Here is an 18,332-nt window from a genome sequence, read left to right on the forward strand (position 1 = left end):
TGATCATCCAACTCTTTTGGGATTTATCTTGTGTGCAGCAGGCCTCACTAGGTTTTTCTCCCAATCACAGGTATAGTATATGAAAGGGCCTATCTAATCTAATCCCTCTAATCAAACCGAGATACTGTAGAAAAGCTTTCGGAACCCTCCCGTTCTGTAGTCTCGCTGGCAATGATTCCATAGACGGGCATATCTGCCAGCGTCGACGCCACGTGATGAAGCGTAGGCAGCGTCTTCCATGTTCCTCTATCAAATTTCATCGTCGATTCATGCCATGTCTTCTTTGCGGCCGCATTAGGCGTGGTGGGCTCTGGTGCTGGCTCAGGCGTCTGGGTGACGAGATACTCGGCATCTGCAACACCCTTTCTGCCCACTGAAGGCACGCACCGGTACCAGAACCAAGTTGGCTTGTCTTGGGCCGGCTGCGGACCCCCGTTTGTCAGAGTCTGCGCATCTTGGTCTTCGGGCTTTGAGACACCGTTCGTTGTAGCTCCGTTCGTTGTAGCTCCGTTTGTCGTAGCTCCGTTTGTCGTAGCTCCGTTCGTCGTAGACCCTGCGCCAAGATCAATCTCAATGAAAACGTTGCCGTCCCAGCTGCACTTTACGAGCACGCCTTCTTCCTTCTTGGCGACATCAATGTTGCAGAAGATCTTGGGCACGCCGAGTTCTTCTCTTCCCGTGACGAGAGGATCAGCAGCTCCCTCGAACATGACAACCATGAAGGAACCAACAACACTTTTGCCCGGCTCCTTCTCGTACCGCACGTCGTGGATGAAGAAACCGCAGACGTTGTATCCGCGACCGCCGAGCCACGACAAGCCACGAAACTCGAGCGTCACAAGACTGGCCTCAGCTAGCGTACCGGGGCTGACGAAGCTGAAAGCCGGGGTCGGGAAGAGTGTCTTGAGATACGTAGCGGATGTGCTGAAGCGAATGCTATGAGCCGTCGTGGAGCCGCTAGAGGGTTGAAGGGTGCCATCGTGGCGCTGTCTCGGGCTCGGCATGGGTCCGAAGGAGAGGGGGCCTCGTTGGAAGGTCGGCCCATTGCGAGACCAGAGGTGTTCTTGGAGGACTCTCCTCGAGTTGTGCCACTCGTCGTGGCCAAAGTTGTAGTTGATAAACTCCATCACTGTTGCGAGATGTTAGCAAAGTTGTATTGTGGCGTGCTCTGGGGGTCACAGAAGCCCGAGATGCCGTCTTACTGTTGAAGTTCTTCCGATTGGCGTCTGTCAAATCCTCTCCGGCTAGTCTCGTGAAGCTTTGGATCTTGTGGGCTCTAGTATCTCTGATCTTTTCGTATAAAGCTAGCCTCTCGGGAAGTTCGTCAACCGTTGTTCCTGAAGGGAGCACGGCAGCAAGTGCAGCCGCATCTTCGATGGCCATGGCACCTGTAATAGATTAGCAGTGTTTTAGGCTGACCCCATAACGACAAAACGTACCTCCTTGGCCCTGATGAGGCAAGAATGGATGCGCTGCGTCACCGAGAAGCGCCAGCTTGCCCTTGATCCACGTTGGAATACGGTCCATGTCAAGCAGCGTCCAGACCTTCAGCTCCGATTCATCCACCTCACGCAGAATAGACAGCACAATAGGAGCAAAATCGCCAAATACTTCCAGCAAGCGCTTCTTACTGGCGCTCCGACTCCATCCTGTCAACGGTCAGCAATGTGTAAGTTGCGGATCTTGCCCAGAATCTGGTTACCTTTACCCTGCCCTGATGTAAGCTCGCTAGGGTGGATGCCAACAAAGTTCATGACCGTGTTGTTCAAGGTTGGGTACATGACGAGGCGTCTGTCGTCGGCAACCCACATGGTCAGATAGCCATCCTCGGCAACCAGGTGTCGTGTTTCGGGATTCTCCTGGAGTGTTGATCGCGAAATCATGAATCTGAAGGCGCTCTTTCCCGAACCAAAAGGCTTGAGAGTTGGGCCTGCGACTATGGATCGAGTGATTGACTATTGAATCATTATCATGTTAGCCGCGGTTGTCAGTTTCTGCATGCCAATAGACCTTACGCTGACACCATCGGCACCGATGATAAGATCGCCCGACACAACGGACCCGTCCTCAAGCGTCACGGTACCGGCCGCGGGGTCGACATCGGCGACGGAACAATGAGTGCGAAATTCGGCAGGTAGACCAGGCAGGGAAGTTGAAGCCGCCACTTTCTTCAGCTCTTCGTGGAGACGAACCCGATGTGCGAGCATCCAGGGCTTGAGAACATGATGTTAGGATGTTTCACAGGAGGCACCAGGTGTGGTCTTTAACGTACATGCTGCCAGATCGATAGGGGTTTTTTGAGATCCACGCGGGCCTTCTGATTGCCAATGTAATCATAGTCCACAATCTTCAGAATGGTCAATCAGTACAACGCTCATGGGCATGTTGCCAAAGGGAACCTACACCTCTGATTGGATTGGCTCCGAACTTCTCCGGGAATATACCGAATTGCTTGAGAATGCCATGGCAGTTGGGGGCAAGATGAATCGCGGCGCCGACTTCAGAGTTCAAGCCTGAGCGTTCTAGAAGCTGAGCATAAAAGTCAGCTTCGCCATGATCATGTATCTCTCAACAGCAGTCTTACTGTCACTTTGTGACCCTGCTGGCGCAGACCCAGGGCCGCTGTAAGCCCACCAATGCCTGCGAGGAAATTTAGCGAAGATAGTTTGGTGAGAAGTCTACAATTCACCAACCTGCTCCGACAATGACAATGTTTAGAGGTGAAAAGGGTTCTGATTGCTCCATCGTGAGGCTAGTTGGCATGGGCCAAGAACTCAACTCTGTAGTGCGTACGAAGTATTGGCCAATTAAGCTTGTCTCGACTGGAGAAAGAGGAACAAGTCTTCTCAAGTGCTCAGCTCGCGCCCGGCTCTGCTACAGCATGTCGATATACTCGATGTCCTACATGTATTCAAGAGAAAGTCCTGTGCTCGGAAGGCGCCGGGAGGTGGAGAGAGGGGCCGACAAGATGCTGTGTTTAATGCCAGGCGTGTTCCGCACTAGTTAGTATCTGGGGACCTGAGATCAGCAGATGCATCACGCGGAAAACATGGGGAAACACCATGCTCGCGCCACCAATCCCATGAACGACCTGTCCTGGTCATGATCGGTATTTGGATCCAAGCCGAAGCCCCGCCCCCGCACATTCGGCTCAGTTACCCCAGCCTTCCGGGGCTGCCGGCCTTGCCGGCTGGTGCCCTCCACATCCCGATCGGACCTTGGGCGACCAGGTCTGCGGTTCCTAGACCATATCCATAGACTTAGTGACAGCGTGCGTTCGGTGAGAGACTCAAGTATTCAAGTTCAACGCATCAATCCCCCAACCATTTGTTTTCGGTCATTTGTCCACCCCTGGCGTTTGGTCATCTTCAATCATGAGTAAATATTCACATTGATTAGAATATCAAGTAAAAGCGCGTGCTAATGATGCCTACCAGCTACACTAACGCCCGTACACTTTTTCTCCCATGGCTCTACCATGATGCTGGGCGAGGAATCCGATGCTGCCACCTACTGGAAGCGTGCCGGAGATGCCGCTCTTGCCAACAAGATCAAAGGCGTCATCATGATGGTTTGTTCACCCATGTATTTACTGAATGCGACTTGACTGATTATTATCAGGGTGCACACTGGGATGCCCTCGGAGACAAGGTCGAGGTTGCCACAAATCCGGACCCGTCCAAATCGCCAGTTGCCTACGTTCACCCATCCAAATATGTGGACTACAAGCTCGTTCCCGACATTAAGACATCTGAGCGCTGCGTCAACATCCTCCGTACGGCTGGGTTCGACGCCAGCGGTAATCCAAAGTTTGACTGGATTCACGACACGTATCTCATCCTCATCCGCATGTTTCCTGACGGCTGCCCACCGACGACGCTCATCTCCATGAACGCGCGCTTCGACCCTCACTACCATGTTCGCGTCGGCGAAGCTCTGCGGCCCCTCCGTGCGGAAGGGTACCTCATCATCGGCTCCGGCGGCGCCGTTCACAACCTCTACAGGAACCACTGGACCCCCATGCTGCGCTACTCTGACAACTTCGCCCAGACGCGCGCCCCCGAGCCATGGGCACTCGAATTCCGACAGGCCGTGGAGGATGTCATCAAGAACAATTCTGGGCCCCGACTACGGAGAGCCATGACGCGACTGATGAAGCATCCCATGTACCGGGACGCGCACGCTACAGACGACCACTTCATGGCTGCCATGTTCGTGGCTGGGGCTGCAGGCGATGAGGATGACGAGGGGTGTTTTGGTGAGCTCAAGGCTGAGACTTGGGAGCTTACCAATATGTGCAACAGTCAGTTTACGTTTGGGAGCTGGCCAAAGACGCTGGCTGTGGCATAAATCGTCCTCATATTCGTAGCATGTATTTCATTTGCTGGTTATACAATTTTCACAGTAAATTGTTGTAAGAAGCTTGCTCTCAAGATGATTTCATATTTTGACTATTCGTCACTGTACATCTATCAAGGCAGAAGGATACTCTTGAATGATTTAGGCATTGTTAGTCAAATGGGTGCATTGAAGAATCTTTGGCCTCGCTGAACAAACAGAAAACTGAAGCTTTGAAGCTGCCATTGCGAAACAAGCAGCGTGCTTATACCAAAGTCTATTGAAGTCTATTTCTGGGGAATAATTGGCAAAGTAACGTAGTTCTGGTATCCAGGCCCGAAATGGATGTGGTTCGTACCCTGTAGCTTCTCTGGTGACCTGTTCAACTCGTTAGCAAATAGTTAATCACTCGAACGCACCTCGTGAGCCACTCACCTGTCAGACGGGTCGTCGTGCTTGAAGATTCCAGATCCCTGCGTATCACCGGATGAAACCTCAAAAACAAGTTTGCCCCCCTGCTCGACAACCACATTGGTCGGCCAAATCTCTACATCAACGGCATAGACTTCTCCCTGGATGACAGGCAAAACATCCTTGCTTGTGTAGTCACGGTGAGGCAACCACTCACGGTGCTTCGCGTGCTCCTTGTTGATCTTTCGCAGACTAACGCGCAACCAGCCCTTGGTCAGGGGCACGGGGTCGCCAGCGGTGCCCGTGTAGTAGATCTCCTGACCAGTCGGCCCTATGTGGCGCAGGGTCACAAAAAGATCAATATCGCTTGGTGTCGGGCCAGATGGATCCGGAGTCACAGAGACGTTGAGATGAGCCGTAACATGTCCCGTGACTTCCGTTTCCGCCTCAAAGGGCGATGTCACAAACTGAACGACCTTTTGGTCATCTAGTGACCCAAGGGCACGGTACGACAGTTTTGCCCTGTCGCTTAGGGACTCGTGCGCTGCATCGGGCGTCAAGCCGAGGTCCGGCGTCAGGTGGAACTGCGTGTACTGTGTACGTGCGATCGGCCACTCTTGCTCCTCACGACGAGGGAAGTTCTTTTCCTTTTCAGCATCATTGAAGCCAGCATCGCCTTTGCGCAGGACGAGCGTGACGGGTGAGACCTTGCCCGGCTCGGACCAGCCAACGCGGTCCTCTCCCTTCAGGAAAGCGTCGAGAAAGCTTCGTTGGACCTCGACCTCTTCCTTGTAGTAGAAGGGAAGATCATGACGGCCGGTGACCATGCGCAAGTACTTGAGCTTCGACCCAGCATGGAGATATCCCTCAATGTTGCCGCGGAGGTGCAGCAGAATACCGCCCCAGTTGCCCACCGACAACAGAGGGACTTCAATGTCGCCCATGTCGTACTCCTTCGAGGCGTAGTAAGGGTCGTCTCGGAATTTGTTATCGCGGTTGTCCGTATTCTGATCACGCCTGTTCGCGGCGAGTTCCTCCTCTTCGAGATCACCCTCAATGGTGTCGGGGCCCCAGTTCCTTGCGCTGCGGCCTGGCCGACCATACTGGTTCGTGATGACCTGGCGATTCCACCAGAACTTGATAAACGAGTTGGAAAGAATGCCGCCGTGACGGCAGCGGTCGCGATAGTAATCCGACATGCCTTCCCAGGGCACAATGGCCGCGAGGCCCTTGGGCCGGCGCGCCGCCACGCGCCACTGGCTGCCAGCGTAGTAGCTGATACCGATGAGTCCAACTTTGCCGTTCGACCACGGCTGGTCGGCGGCCCACTCGACAACGTCGAAGAAGGCTTCGCTCGTGCCTCGCGACATGGTGTCCAGCAGGCCGGTCGACTGGCCGAGGCCTCGCTCGTCGGCGCGAACGACGGCATAGCCGTTGCGCGTCCAGTAGCCGGGGTCTGGCGTCTCCCAGGCTGAGTGCTCTGACTTTTGCTCCTCATTGACCTCGGAGAAGGACTGTGGGTGGAAGCTGGCTCATTGTCAGTTTCACAAGATTAGGACCCTGGGGACCAAGGGGCAAGTACTCTTTGTAGGGAATATCTTTTCCGTAAGGGCCGTAGGTAACAAGTACGGGAACCGGCCCTGACGACTTTGGGCGGTAGATGTTGCATCGCACGAGACCGTCGCCGGCCTTGAGCGTTACGGTGGCATTCTGCTCGAAGATGTACGGGAATGACGTCTCGTCGACCTTGTGTAAGTCTTTCACTTGATTCGGCATATTGGGCGGTTCTTCAGTCTGATGCTCGAGCGGCTTGATTTCAATATTGAAGCCGCGACTCGGGAAATCATACGATATGGCATATATGCTGCGTCTTTGAACTGGACGGTGTGCTGCAATGCCTCTGACCTTGGCTACATATTGAGTCGGAATGTGGGGGAGGGCACTGTGTTGCTGTTCTAATGGCCTTTGCTGGGGTTCTCCCAAGGCGTGGACGTTGGTACACGTGGAGCCGAAGACCCGACCCCGAATGGTCACTGTCGTATACCTAGTGGACATGGTATCATGTTCAGATGGGTCAGTCAACAGCGCGTGAGATATCTGCACCACTGATTTGGAGTGTTGCATATCGAAAGGTGTCTTGTAGGTAGATTCAAGAGACGACGACTCGTGAGTGATGATGGCTTGCAATCGTATTATAGCCAGATCCCATGGTTCCGACGTCACGAGCTACTCTGCATAAGGGCGACTTGGTACGATCATGCCTACGCAGTCGCCAAATCCGACGCCATCATCTTCATTTCCAGCAATAGCCGTCATCCGTACCGTGTCTCCATCTTCCAGAAACGCGCGCCTGCTGCCATCCTTCAGCACCACGGGCGCTGATCCTCCCCCTGTAATCTCTAATAAACAGCCTAGGGCGCCCTCCCCGGGTCCGCTAACTGTCCCTGTTGCCAGCACGTCGCCCGTGCGAAGCGAGGCGCCCGAGCTCACTGCGTGGGCTGTCATTTGCCTCATGCTCCAGTAGAGATCTTGCACCTTGCAGGTGCCAACTGTCGTAGCGTTACCTCGAGCCACGATTTCTGCCTTCATTGTAATGTTGTAAGATCCCCTGTCGGGATCTTCAAGATATCGAGGCACAGAACGCTGAAGTTGTCCGTCCGATCTGAACGGTTCGAGAGCATCAAGTGTCACCACCCATGGTGATATTGTCGAGCCAACACTCTTACCGTTGAAGGGCCCGAGAGGCATCATCTCGAATCCTTGGATATCCCGGGCTTCAAACGTCAGTCCCTATCGCCTCAACACGCCTCCCCAATATTCACACAGCACTCACAGCTCCAGTCATTGAGGATGACGAACCCAAAAATGTGTTCATCAGCATCGACTGCATTCAGACGCTGCCTCATAGGCAGTGGCTTGCCAATGATGGCGGCAAGCTCGAGCTCGTAGTCCATCTTCTGCGATGGCCCGAAGATGATGGAAGGCTCATTTCCGGGAGCATCCGGACCCATGGCCTTGGGGTTCCTGAATTGGCCCCAAGGCCTCTCAATTTCGGTTCCTGAGACGACAATGGAGCTTGCGCGCCCTTGGTAGCCGATAGGGAAGTTGAAAAATGCCGGGGGTGGGCGCTCATCATTGACGATGATTCTGCCAGCGTTCTTGACATGTTCCAAGGAGCACGAGAAGTCTGCAGCTACCGTCAACGTCGTCCTGCGACTTGGGAATGAGCATGGCCTGTGGTACAGGGGTTCCTCTTACCAGCAAAGTCCCCAATGGCCACAGGAAGATGCATGGTCACTGCGCCAATGTCCTCTGTCGCCGAGACAGGGAACGCGTCGATGCCATTCCTCTCGAATGCATCTTGAAGCTCCCGTCGCACGCTACTTTGCACGGATTTTGGTAGGCTAGCAAAGCTGTTCAGTGTTTCGTGAGACCAGGCGTCATCAGGGAGGCCCTCAATGTCGGAGAAGAAGCCGTTCTGATGCAACGCTTCTAGCCAGATAACAGTGTTGCCGATCCTGGTTGCCGCACGAGGACGTTGGCGAGATGGCGACGATGCGATGCCGAACGGAACATTCTTCTGCGAGAAGTGGTGGGCATACTCTGCTGCCGAAGACATGATGGCTCACTGTACAAGATCTCTCATGAAGGTGTTATTCTTCGACTGTCAACTCTCGGACACTTAACCGCCGTATCTTGCTCTTGCATCTCGGGAACAACAACACCGTGGTATACCTTTCGGCTTGACGCGGCCGTTGCACCCCGCACGCCCACATCGGGACCTTGTGTCGGGAGTGAGGAGGCGGGGTGGTGCGGGGGATCAATGAACACGAGAAAGTGCTATATCCACAAGGTAGACAACAAGAGCCATGGCTTACGGTGGTTAAAGATTGTAAAGTACCTACCCAAGAGATTCACCATCATTGTCAGGAGTCTCCCTTATCGTGAAGCCTACAACCAAAGTCGCAAACGAACATACGCCGTCCAAAGGACCCCTCTATACCTTCGCACACCATCACCATGGCTCTCGTGGGCAAACTCGCTATCCCCAAGCGCTTCATCACAGCCAACAACGACAAGGGCGAAGCAATAATCGACCAGTCTATTCCCGCCGAGGCCGACTTCGTAGAGACTGCAAAAGGAGATGCCAGCTTCTTCCAACCCTACGTCACGAACACTTTCCCCGTCGACCTCGGCAACAGGGCAGACGTGACCGCTTACGAGGGCTACCGCAAGAAGCCTCCGGGCCTCAGCGTTTCCACTGGCACTGTCCTCCGCTACGTTGACATGCCGCCGGGAGCGCTGTCGCCCATGCACAAGACTGTCAGCCTCGATTACGGTGTCGTTATTGAGGGAAATGTCGAATTGGTTCTCGATTCGGGGGAGACGCAGCTGCTGAAACGCGGCGACATTTGCGTCCAACGCGCAACAATGCATGCCTGGCGCAATGTCAGTCAGACGGAGTGGGCGAGGATGTTGTACGTGCTGCAGCCGGCGACTTCATCGGTCCCAGGAGAGGAGCTTTCGGAGGATTATGGAGGGATGCCGGGGGTGGCGTCGTCTGATTAGAAGGTTAGGTTAATGCCACTTAGTGTTACATAGCCTTTTATTCACGAATCGTTCAAGAGGTATCAGTTGCTCATCACTGTAATTCGTCGCAACATGAAGCTTGCGCCAGTGCGTAGATGAACCAGGTAGCCCTGAGCCACGTTCATAAGCAAGTTATACTACGAAAGTACAACAGAAAACCCAGAAACATATACCCAAGGAATCCCGGGGTTAGATCTCGCCCCCAATCTTGTACTTGAAAACATTCTCATTGAGCCGGCCAAATGATGCTCGCCAAGCCTTGGATGCAGTCTAAATCCCACATTGTTAGTCCTGACATCCCGCCCAAGTCTCGCTCAACTGAAGGAGTAGTGCTGGCAGCGACAAAGAACCAAACTTACTGCGTTGACCAAAACACCTGTAAACATGGTTGCGATGAAGACCCTCTCGGCAGGATGCGTGTAGACGCGAATCTGCGACTGGTCTCTTTCCGTGTCGATTGGCCTGTATGCTGGAACCCGGCGATGCGGAACATCCCAGTGCGGCGGTTCTGCTGAAAGGTCTCCTTGCGAGGTTGTCTCTTCAGTGGTTTTCTGCGCTCTGCCAGAGTGATGCAGATCGTAGTCGTCCAGGAGACGAGAGGGTAGGTGGTTCGGCCTGGAGACGGTCTGGGTGATTGTAGCTGACATTTTGCTGTTGGAGACTTGGTTTGGGCGGCTAGGAGCAATGAAATCTACGGAGGACTAACAAAAGAATGCAAAGCATGCACGGGCTGGCCTTACGGAGCATTCAACACGAACCTGTTGAAATGAGAGCTGCTACGTGATGTAGCTTGCTGTAGGCAAGGGCCCGAATAGTAGCCTTCAGCACGTCGGGATGTGGAGGAGCAAGCCGAAGCACCCGGCGCCCCCTTTTCCCCACAGCCGAGATCCCCAGGTGCTGTATCGCGGCCTCGGCTGGGTTGTGCGGTCGGTTTGATCTAATCCGAGCTACCATGTAAGTCCCAGCATGCCTTCATCGTTGGATATTCTTGTGCACATTGCGCACCTCTTTGGCACTTTTGCATCTTGACCCTTAGCGAAACCCACATCTTGCCCAGCACCTCACAATGTCCAGCAAGGCCTTCAGCAGCATCCGCTCGGCCGCCATTGATGGCCGGGCATGGAACCCATTCTTCAAGAAGACGCAGCTCAAGAAGCTGCACGAGGCGCTGGTTGCCCGCGCTTCGAACATCAAAGCGGCCATGGAGAAGGACACGGGGAACACGAGATTTGAAATCGCAACCGAATACTGGCTGGCGTTGCGGTGTCTTGCCCAGGTCTACGACTCGATTGACACGGACACGGAGCTCAAATTGGAGTATCGAATCGCCAATAGCAAAGATGCATCGGATGCCCGAGACCCTGTGGGCATTGTTGTCATTGAACCTCTCGCGCAAACATTCCTCTACTCGCTTCTTTCGGCGCTGGCACCAGCGCTCGGTGCTGGAAACTGTGTGATTGTTCAGGTATATCTTCAAGTGATCCCCTTCTCTACCGCATAAGCTGACAGATCTATGCAGATGGGTCGCTCCATGCTAGCGACGCCCAACATCGTCTTGCCTTTAATCCAAGCTGCACTCGTGGACGGAACATTCGAAATTTCATACACCGCGGTGTCAGACATCGATATCAACCACAGGCATTGCCGGATCCTGCAGAATGGCTCAACAGCGGCACCTCTCGCCCACCACATCGTATCAGAAAGCCAGAATCGCATCATTGCCGTCGTGGAACGTGATGCCGATGTTGACGAGGCAGCGCGATCACTCGTCACGGCGCGCTTCTCCCTCAGAGGCAAGAGTGCGTATGCGCCCGATCTGGTGCTGGTCAACGAATGGATCAGAAAGGATTTCCTGGCGGCCTTGTCGAGACAGTCAATCGCACTCGGCAATTCTTACGTCTCGGAAACTCGCCCAGCGAAGGCCTCTGCGTCTTCGAATCTGGTACAAGAGGTGATGAAGGGAGGCTCTGGCAGCGTCCACTCGACATCTCAATATGGTGCTATAGTGGAGATTGAGGAAAGGTCAGCCACTGCCTCTAGATGTTGTCTAAGTTGAGCACACCACTGATACAAGAGTAGGAGGTCTGATCTGCTGGGGCGCAAGACGGACGAGCCGTGCCTCGTAGTCCACCCTGTCACAAGCATGGACGACGCCATTGACGTCGCGTCCGGGTAAGCTGCTTGCGCTCTTCGATAAAACCCGGAAACTCGCTGACATGGTTTACTCGTGACAGCTTCGGCAGACTCTCGGCAGCTTATGTCTACACAGCGCCTGGCGCGGCCAAGTACATCTGCCAGTTCCTCAACGCCAGCATCTGCCTGGTCAACCATATCCCGCTCAAACTTCTTTGTACGTGCCCGAAGCGCAAGGCCGAATGGATCACGACTGATTATTGTAGACGGCCCCATAGCACCAACTGATCACTCCTTCAGCCCCGATACTCTGACACCCTACAGCGAGCGCCACTTCACCTTGGCCAAGGGACAGTTTATCGAGCCTACGAAAGATGGACAGCGACTTGCGCAGCTCTTTTTCGAAGCCTCGCCGAAAGGTTGCCAGATCTTGCACGAAGAGGCTTCAGCCGCACTGAAAGATATGAACCGCGTGAAGAAGGGCGGCGACATTGGGTTCTTCAACCAGGGTATTGTCACGGGAGGCATCATTGTCCTGTCGACAGCCATTTCCTGCACAGGGCTTCTGTGCTACTATCTCGTCAAGGTAGCCAGGTCGACGCTGTAGGGCGATACCCGTAAATATCTGGGTTTAATGTAGCTTTTGCATGGGAGTCTACGGAGGTATGCGAATATGACATGCATGGTTGATCCACGTGCTGAGATTTGCATCTGCGCGCTTCCGAGTTCTTTCTAAAAATACAATCGCCAGCATGATGCCCCTCTACGTCGATTGACTTCCCATTCCTCCCCGAAGCATCTGGTTTGCCCCAGAGATCCGGCCCTGTCATCACATCTCACCTCCTTCAGCGCCCCGAGACGAGCGTTGCAGCCCAGCCATCAGTTGCACCAGCTTCTCGACCAGCAGAGGGCGCGTCGCCCGGTCAAAGTTGGCTCTCAGCACCTCCGAGACAATCTCCATGACCTGGTCAGGGCTCGAAAGCGGCACCCCAACGACCTCGCCGCGCTCGGACAAGCCGTGTATGCAGGGACACCCGCTGCCCAGCTGCAGGAACCGCTGCAGCAGCAGGCCGTCGAGCTCGTCGAGCCAGACGACCGGCGGCGCCAGGTCACCAGGCGACTCGGTCCACTGGGCGCGGGACGGGCCCTGCTGATCGGCCACGAGGCCGTAGACCCAGAACGTCAGGCTCGCGTGGTAGACCATGATGGCCGTGAAGTCCCGGATCGTGCCGGGCGGGAGCTGGCGCGTCAGCCGCAGCGCCTGGCCGGCGTGCCACACGGCCTTGCGCGCCGCCTCGCCGCGGGCCCACTCGTGCACGGCGGGGGATATGCCGCGTGCCTGCTCGGGGCCCTCGATGCCGGCGAAGAGCTGCAGGTCCTCAAAGGGCGTGTGCAGGTGGAGGAGGACGAGCTCGAGGCGGATGAGGAGCTCGAGGTTCGCCGTTGTCGGGGCCGAGAGGTTGATGCTCATCTGGAAGTGGCTCAGGAGCTTCGACAGCTCGTCGCGGCGCGTCGTGGTGACAAAGTCGTTCCAGCGGCGGGGCTTGGCGCGCTGCAGCGAACTCATCTGGATGTACTCCCACGCCATGCCCCATACGCAGGAGAGGAAGGCCTCCCGCGAGAGCGACTCGTCGACGGCGACGTCCGGCGCCGAGGTTGCTTCTGGGTTGTCGAGGACGTCGAAAAGTGTGAGCTTCTGCGGCGAGCCTTGGGCGAGAACCGCTTGTTTCCATTGCTGAGGAGTTGTTGCCATCCAGAGCTGTGGTGAGGAGGGCAGGTGCAGTTGAACCTCGGCGTACGAGATGAGGGGGCTCGGGAACAAGGACATGGATGACTTGGCATCGTGATGCATCATTCGGAAGGCTAGTCTCCTGAAGCCCTCCATGTCGACCCAGGTGTGCCAGGCCTTCTCGAGCGAGACGTCATCAAGATTGGGATCCAGTGACAGGTCGAGATACCTGGTCTTTTTCAACTTGTTGTCCCTCCTGAGCATGGTGACGAGGGGCTGCAGAAAGGATTCGGAGATTTCGGCCTTCCTGCTGTAGCCGCTCCACATGCCCAACTCAAGAGAGATGAGGAACGCCTGAGACAGTTGCAGGTCTCTGATCAAGGAATTGTCTTTCTCCCACTGTACATAGATCAGCAAGTAGCACCTTTATTGATATAAATGGAGGCTTACCACTTCCGGGAGGGCCGCTCGGACAGACTCTTGGATGGCGTAGCCGAGTTTGACAAGTGCCGGATCAAGCGTCAGCACGGCACCGGCAGCCGCCATGGCGGCGACGAGTTCTGGTCTTTTCGTGTTGGGATCACAGGTCGGCGTATGGATGTAAGAGTCTGTCCTGGCCATGGGGGATCCGAGGTAATACTGGACGAGGGTATCTAGGAGCTCAACGGAGGGAAAGGAGGACACCGCTTTGGATAGGTTGCCTGGTCGGCAGCTCTTGATGACCAAGGTCAAGATGCGGTCACGAATGGAGCTCTTGAGCCGAGCGCACGTTATTCTCAGATTCACAGACAAACGCGACTCGGGCGACGTGGTGTCAATGGCTTCAGGTAAGGAAAGGTTGTGCTCCTCAGCCCCGGCGTGATCGTTGACGCTGGGTCTGAACCTCCACTGGAAGTTTCGAAACGCTTCTGCGCGGATTTGGTTCGACGTGGATGAGGCCGGCTCGTTCTGGTCGGCCTGTAAGCGTGAGTGTGAGGTTCCTGCTTCTGAAGGTCCTCCAAACTCGAAGGGTACTGTTGTGTTGTACGTATCGAGGAATTGAAGGTCCATATCATCTAGCTCGATAGCGGCATCAAAGGGGACAGTCGTGGGCAGAGGGGTTGTCCAAGACCCAGAAACAAGGCCCAGATCTGGAAAGTCCGAGAAGAGCAGGTTGACGTCAAAGTTTGGGTTTGGACTTTGCGCTGAAGTACATCGTCAGTGTTGGGGGGGGGTTGTCACATGCGTGTTCGTAGACCTACCTTGCGACTGAATGGATGTGCGCATGGGAGTGAACGTTCCCGAAGATGTATGAGCCAACAGTCCGTTATGGTGTACTGGCTGAGAAGCATAGAGCGAAGTGCCGGTGGGAGCGCTCGATGTGGCCTCCATGCTGATGCCCAGACAGTCAGACTCGACGGTGGATTGTCCGTCCTGGGCGAGGACACCCGATGAGACGTCTGCCTCGGACTGCATGTTGGTATCCATATCACTTCCCTCATCCGAGGAGTCGCCATTCTCAAGCCCTTCTGCCAAGTTCGACCACTGACAGTCGAAGCCCTTTTCCACACAGCGAGAGCAAGGCTTAGTCTCAGTGCAGCGGAGATGATTGGAAGCACATGCACGACAAGCCTTGGTCACCCTGTTCGGGGTCGCATCGACTCCCTGAAGTCTAGGCGCCGTGGCCGACTGGTCAGAGCCCGTATTCGCATGACTTGCGGCGTGCCTCTTGAGCAGGTCCCTGGGATACGTTTAGTCGTCGAGGTCCCTGGCGCCCCCAAGCTCGGAATTGGATCATGGTGATCCACTTACGTGCGAGTGAAGGCCTTCAAGCATATTGTACACTTGTGCGGCCTGTTCTGTGTATCTGCAAGGACGCGTTAGCGAGTGACCACCTTCGTGCTCGCTGTCAGGAGCCCTGGCATTTCTCACGTGAGCGGACATGGCGGGCAAGGTGATCCAATCTCTTGTATTGCCGTTGACACTGACCACACTGGAACATGTTAGTCATGACTGCGTCGGTTCGGGTCCTTCTGAGGCGCCTCGTATGCTGCGTATCTTCTGAATGTCGGGTCATTCGGGTCGGGTTCTGGGGAAAGACGAGTGTTGGTGATGAAGGTTACGGGATGTGGGGGAACGCGGGGAGATTTGCGGGGGATTGTGTGGGGGGTGGGGGCTGAGAAGATGCAGGGACTATACCTTCTTCAGCTTTTAGCATCGTCTTGATTCGCCTCGCAGTCGCTGGCAGAGCAGCTGGTGTTTTGTTCCCTTTCAGCGTAGTGACTTGTGCCTGACAATGGTACTTGGAGGGAGCTTTGTATTGGGCTGAAGCTCATCACACTCACGAACCAGTCCCTGGAAGCGAACCAGTCCCCGGAAGTGAACCAGCCCCTGGAAGTGTATCAAGGTGTTTATCTATTGAAGCTCAGCGACCACCACGACTCGACAAGTTCCCCTACCACGATTTCTGTACCCCAGTCCGACAGACGCAATCTCATTTGATGCAGCAGAGAAGATACGTGCCCCCCATGCCCTGGGTGTTACCCAGAGACTCCACTGTGCAATATCCCCAGCACCCAAGGACTCAGTAGCGGAATTTGTCCCATGACGACCAAGAACCAGGGAGCGGCTAGCCTAGAGTGTCAGGCGCCACGGAAAGAAACAACAGTCGTCGCCATGTCTGCCACAGCAAGGGTAGGTAGAGGACAGTCTGCTCCAGCGCAGCCAACTTGTTCCTCAGGACGCACGTCGGCGTGCATCCATGGCAGATGCCAGGAAGCAGGCAAGTGGCACATCCTGAAGGCCAAAATCACAAACACTGTCTTGATGTAGAGGTACACGGGATTGAACATCTTTTCGTCAGGGCGAGTCCGTTGAGGCCTTGGCCTAGGTCGTGCGCCGCCTGTCCTGGGAGACTGCTTCCCACCTGTGCGTTGCTGGGTCGATGTACCTGTGTCGGACTCACTCTCGGAAGGGGAGAAATCCGAATTCTTTCCTCTAGTGTTCGGCTCCAAGCCAGACATCATGTCGACCGGGGGCATGATGCCATACCATCTCTCCATGGAAAAGTCCATAAGGGACACATAATCGGCCAGCTCATCCTGTATGGCAAACAGAGAAACCCTGGGCTCCTCTTTCTCTCTCTCCTTCCGCCTGCAGACCCAGCCGTCATAGACGTAAAAAACAAGATCGTAGTAGGCAAGGTGCGCCGAGGGGATGGATGTGGAACCTCGGCCGTCCAAGCAGGAGCTTCCATAGATCTGGCAGAATCGCCTGTTGAACATGGCGTTGAATACATGAACATCGTGCAGAAGCCGCGCCTGGAAGTCTCTAGGATTGAGAGTGGTGCCTTGGTGATTAGGGCTGTAGAGAAAGTCGAGCCTCCTCCACATGACCCAGGCATTCGAGCACTGCCCTTCTTGGGCCGCCAGCACGCCCGGGCCGCAGTTTTGGCAAATGATGGCCATCGCTCTGTCGCTTCTGCCCTTCATGGAGTTGACATGCGGTTCCCGTATCCTGGTGACGAAGAACAGGCTGTGACGTTTGAGGATGCGCCCGACACGGACGGCCCATTCGTCCCAGTTTTCACGTCCTCTGAGCTTGTCGGCGTTGGGCAGCACATCTTCGGTGGAGCATGCATTGCAGTTCATCTCGAGAAGCGGCCACTTGTTGGTGCGACTCAAGTTGGAAGGTATACGGGTCTGACAGTGTTTGAGAAGGTGTCTGCTTGGTGTCGACCGTCGATCTGTGTGTTGAGTGGCCGGACACGGCGACTGGGGATGGCATTTTATTTATATCAGCGGTAAAATTGACTTCTCATGGTATCTCCGAAGGCTCTCGAGAGTCTGCCAGCCGGACCTCAAGGTTCTGAAAAGCCCTGTCGTCGGAAGGATCACCTTGGGGGTGTCGAACAGCCCTGCGGCTTTGCATCCAGTAAGGTTGTCACATGCTTGGGACTGGACATGACGTTTATGCAATGGTTGCACGAACATGAATCGAGTCCAGGCATGGGAAGACCAGAATCGATAGGCGCTCATTGCGGTAGCACAAGAAACTTGCCTTGTGGTAGTGATCAAGCAAAGGAAAGATGAAGGAAGGGCCTTGGTTGAAGGGCGAAGCAGAAGATGACCTCTTGCCCCACCAGATGTGTTCGACCAATCATCGCGCCATGAGTCCTCAACCCCAACGATGGATTGAGCTCCCGCCGAAAATCGCCAAGGTCCATCAAGTGCCAATCTCAAAATCGCATTACTTTTGTCGGTTCCTGGAACATCCCACGAGAAACCTTGACATCCCTCCCCGCCTAGCACCCCTTCCCGACAGCACTTCAGAATGGCCGACACAGCAGCAGCCCCGGCAAAGCCGCAGCGCAAACCCTCGCCCGTCAAGAATGCCTACCTGATCCTCTACAACGCCGTCTCGGCCATCGCCTGGCTCGTCGTCCTCGGCCGCACCGTCGCGCTCTTCTACCTCCGCGGGCCCGACTTTGTCCACCTCGGCGTCGGCGACTGGACGCGATGGACCCAGACCATGGCCGGCATGGAAGTCCTGCACGCCCTCCTCGGTGCGTTCCCCATCCTCCTCCCTAAGATAGGGACCCCTCGCTAACAGCAAACCCCCCCAGGCGTCGTCCGCTCTCCCGTCCCGACAACCCTCATGCAGGTCCTGAGCCGCTACCTCCTCGTCTGGGGCGTCGTCTGGCCCTTCCCCTGGCTCGCCCGCAGCCCCTTTTACACCTCGATGCTCCTCGCCTGGAGCGTCACCGAGGTCATCCGCTACTCGTACTTTGCCCTGACCCTGAGCGGCCTGCAGCCCAAGGCCCTCGTCTGGCTGCGCTACAACACGTTCTTCGTGCTCTACCCCATCGGCATCGCCAGCGAGTGCGCCCTCGTCTACCTTGCCGCCGAGCCGGCCAAGGCCTACGGCGAGCTCGTGCCGTATCTGAGCTACGCCATCCTGGCCATCTACGTCCCTGGTATGTCGACGAACTAAAGTGCTCTGGGAGAGCAAAATACTGACTATGCTAGGCTCCTACATTCTGTACACGTACATGATGAAGCAGAGGAGAAAGGTCATGCGCAGCTTGAAGGCTGAGCAGGTCGGCGCCGCCAAGACTCAGTAGAGAGGGGTCTTCAGCGGATTTCAGTCCTTG

General features: G+C 55.4%; 10 protein-coding genes across 10 annotated transcripts; 4 read left to right on the forward strand and 6 right to left on the reverse strand.

The window, feature by feature from the left end:
* Positions 1 to 107: 107 nt before the first annotated feature.
* On the reverse strand, positions 108 to 2,745 carry VDAG_09806 (FAD binding domain-containing protein; the record flags this gene model as incomplete). Its single annotated transcript, XM_009654665.1, has 8 exons — positions 108 to 1,129; positions 1,203 to 1,388; positions 1,440 to 1,649; positions 1,703 to 1,955; positions 2,016 to 2,213; positions 2,404 to 2,529; positions 2,585 to 2,640; positions 2,694 to 2,745. 8 exons carry the CDS (start codon positions 2,743 to 2,745, stop codon positions 108 to 110), a joined length of 2,103 nt encoding a protein of 700 aa, XP_009652960.1.
* Positions 2,746 to 3,478: 733 nt separating this feature from the next.
* VDAG_09807 (aromatic ring-opening dioxygenase family protein) lies at positions 3,479 to 4,350 on the forward strand (the record flags this gene model as incomplete). Its single annotated transcript, XM_009654666.1, has 2 exons — positions 3,479 to 3,571; positions 3,622 to 4,350. The coding sequence occupies 2 exons, from the start codon at positions 3,479 to 3,481 to the stop codon at positions 4,348 to 4,350; spliced, it is 822 nt and encodes a 273-aa protein (XP_009652961.1).
* A 275-nt stretch (positions 4,351 to 4,625) lies between these two features.
* Positions 4,626 to 6,525, reverse strand: VDAG_09808 (X-Pro dipeptidyl-peptidase protein; the record flags this gene model as incomplete). Its single annotated transcript, XM_009654667.1, has 3 exons — positions 4,626 to 4,716; positions 4,774 to 6,276; positions 6,332 to 6,525. 3 exons carry the CDS (start codon positions 6,523 to 6,525, stop codon positions 4,626 to 4,628), a joined length of 1,788 nt encoding a protein of 595 aa, XP_009652962.1.
* A 450-nt stretch (positions 6,526 to 6,975) lies between these two features.
* On the reverse strand, positions 6,976 to 8,368 carry VDAG_09809 (fumarylacetoacetase; the record flags this gene model as incomplete). Its single annotated transcript, XM_009654668.1, has 3 exons — positions 6,976 to 7,523; positions 7,583 to 7,936; positions 8,008 to 8,368. The coding sequence occupies 3 exons, from the start codon at positions 8,366 to 8,368 to the stop codon at positions 6,976 to 6,978; spliced, it is 1,263 nt and encodes a 420-aa protein (XP_009652963.1).
* A 401-nt stretch (positions 8,369 to 8,769) lies between these two features.
* On the forward strand, positions 8,770 to 9,318 carry VDAG_09810 (cupin domain-containing protein; the record flags this gene model as incomplete). The annotated part of the gene is made up of 1 exon (XM_009654669.1): positions 8,770 to 9,318. One exon carries the CDS (start codon positions 8,770 to 8,772, stop codon positions 9,316 to 9,318), a length of 549 nt encoding a protein of 182 aa, XP_009652964.1.
* Positions 9,319 to 9,528: 210 nt separating this feature from the next.
* VDAG_09811 (uncharacterized protein) lies at positions 9,529 to 9,986 on the reverse strand (the record flags this gene model as incomplete). Its single annotated transcript, XM_009654670.1, has 2 exons — positions 9,529 to 9,609; positions 9,699 to 9,986. The coding sequence occupies 2 exons, from the start codon at positions 9,984 to 9,986 to the stop codon at positions 9,529 to 9,531; spliced, it is 369 nt and encodes a 122-aa protein (XP_009652965.1).
* Positions 9,987 to 10,405: 419 nt separating this feature from the next.
* Positions 10,406 to 12,079, forward strand: VDAG_09812 (uncharacterized protein; the record flags this gene model as incomplete). The annotated part of the gene is made up of 4 exons (XM_009654671.1): positions 10,406 to 10,804; positions 10,859 to 11,361; positions 11,574 to 11,689; positions 11,751 to 12,079. 4 exons carry the CDS (start codon positions 10,406 to 10,408, stop codon positions 12,077 to 12,079), a joined length of 1,347 nt encoding a protein of 448 aa, XP_009652966.1.
* A 222-nt stretch (positions 12,080 to 12,301) lies between these two features.
* On the reverse strand, positions 12,302 to 15,124 carry VDAG_09813 (C6 transcription factor RegA; the record flags this gene model as incomplete). The annotated part of the gene is made up of 6 exons (XM_009654672.1): positions 12,302 to 13,600; positions 13,652 to 14,158; positions 14,216 to 14,385; positions 14,443 to 14,921; positions 14,993 to 15,039; positions 15,113 to 15,124. 6 exons carry the CDS (start codon positions 15,122 to 15,124, stop codon positions 12,302 to 12,304), a joined length of 2,514 nt encoding a protein of 837 aa, XP_009652967.1.
* A 698-nt stretch (positions 15,125 to 15,822) lies between these two features.
* Positions 15,823 to 16,830, reverse strand: VDAG_09814 (uncharacterized protein; the record flags this gene model as incomplete). Its single annotated transcript, XM_009654673.1, has 1 exon — positions 15,823 to 16,830. The coding sequence occupies one exon, from the start codon at positions 16,828 to 16,830 to the stop codon at positions 15,823 to 15,825; it is 1,008 nt and encodes a 335-aa protein (XP_009652968.1).
* Positions 16,831 to 17,512: 682 nt separating this feature from the next.
* VDAG_09815 (uncharacterized protein) lies at positions 17,513 to 18,302 on the forward strand (the record flags this gene model as incomplete). Its single annotated transcript, XM_009654674.1, has 3 exons — positions 17,513 to 17,744; positions 17,805 to 18,155; positions 18,208 to 18,302. The coding sequence occupies 3 exons, from the start codon at positions 17,513 to 17,515 to the stop codon at positions 18,300 to 18,302; spliced, it is 678 nt and encodes a 225-aa protein (XP_009652969.1).
* Between the last annotated feature and the right edge of the window lie 30 nt (positions 18,303 to 18,332).

Source organism: Verticillium dahliae, genomic scaffold (assembly GCF_000150675.1).
Source record: "Verticillium dahliae VdLs.17 supercont1.27 genomic scaffold, whole genome shotgun sequence".
NCBI lineage: Eukaryota > Fungi > Ascomycota > Sordariomycetes > Glomerellales > Plectosphaerellaceae > Verticillium > Verticillium dahliae.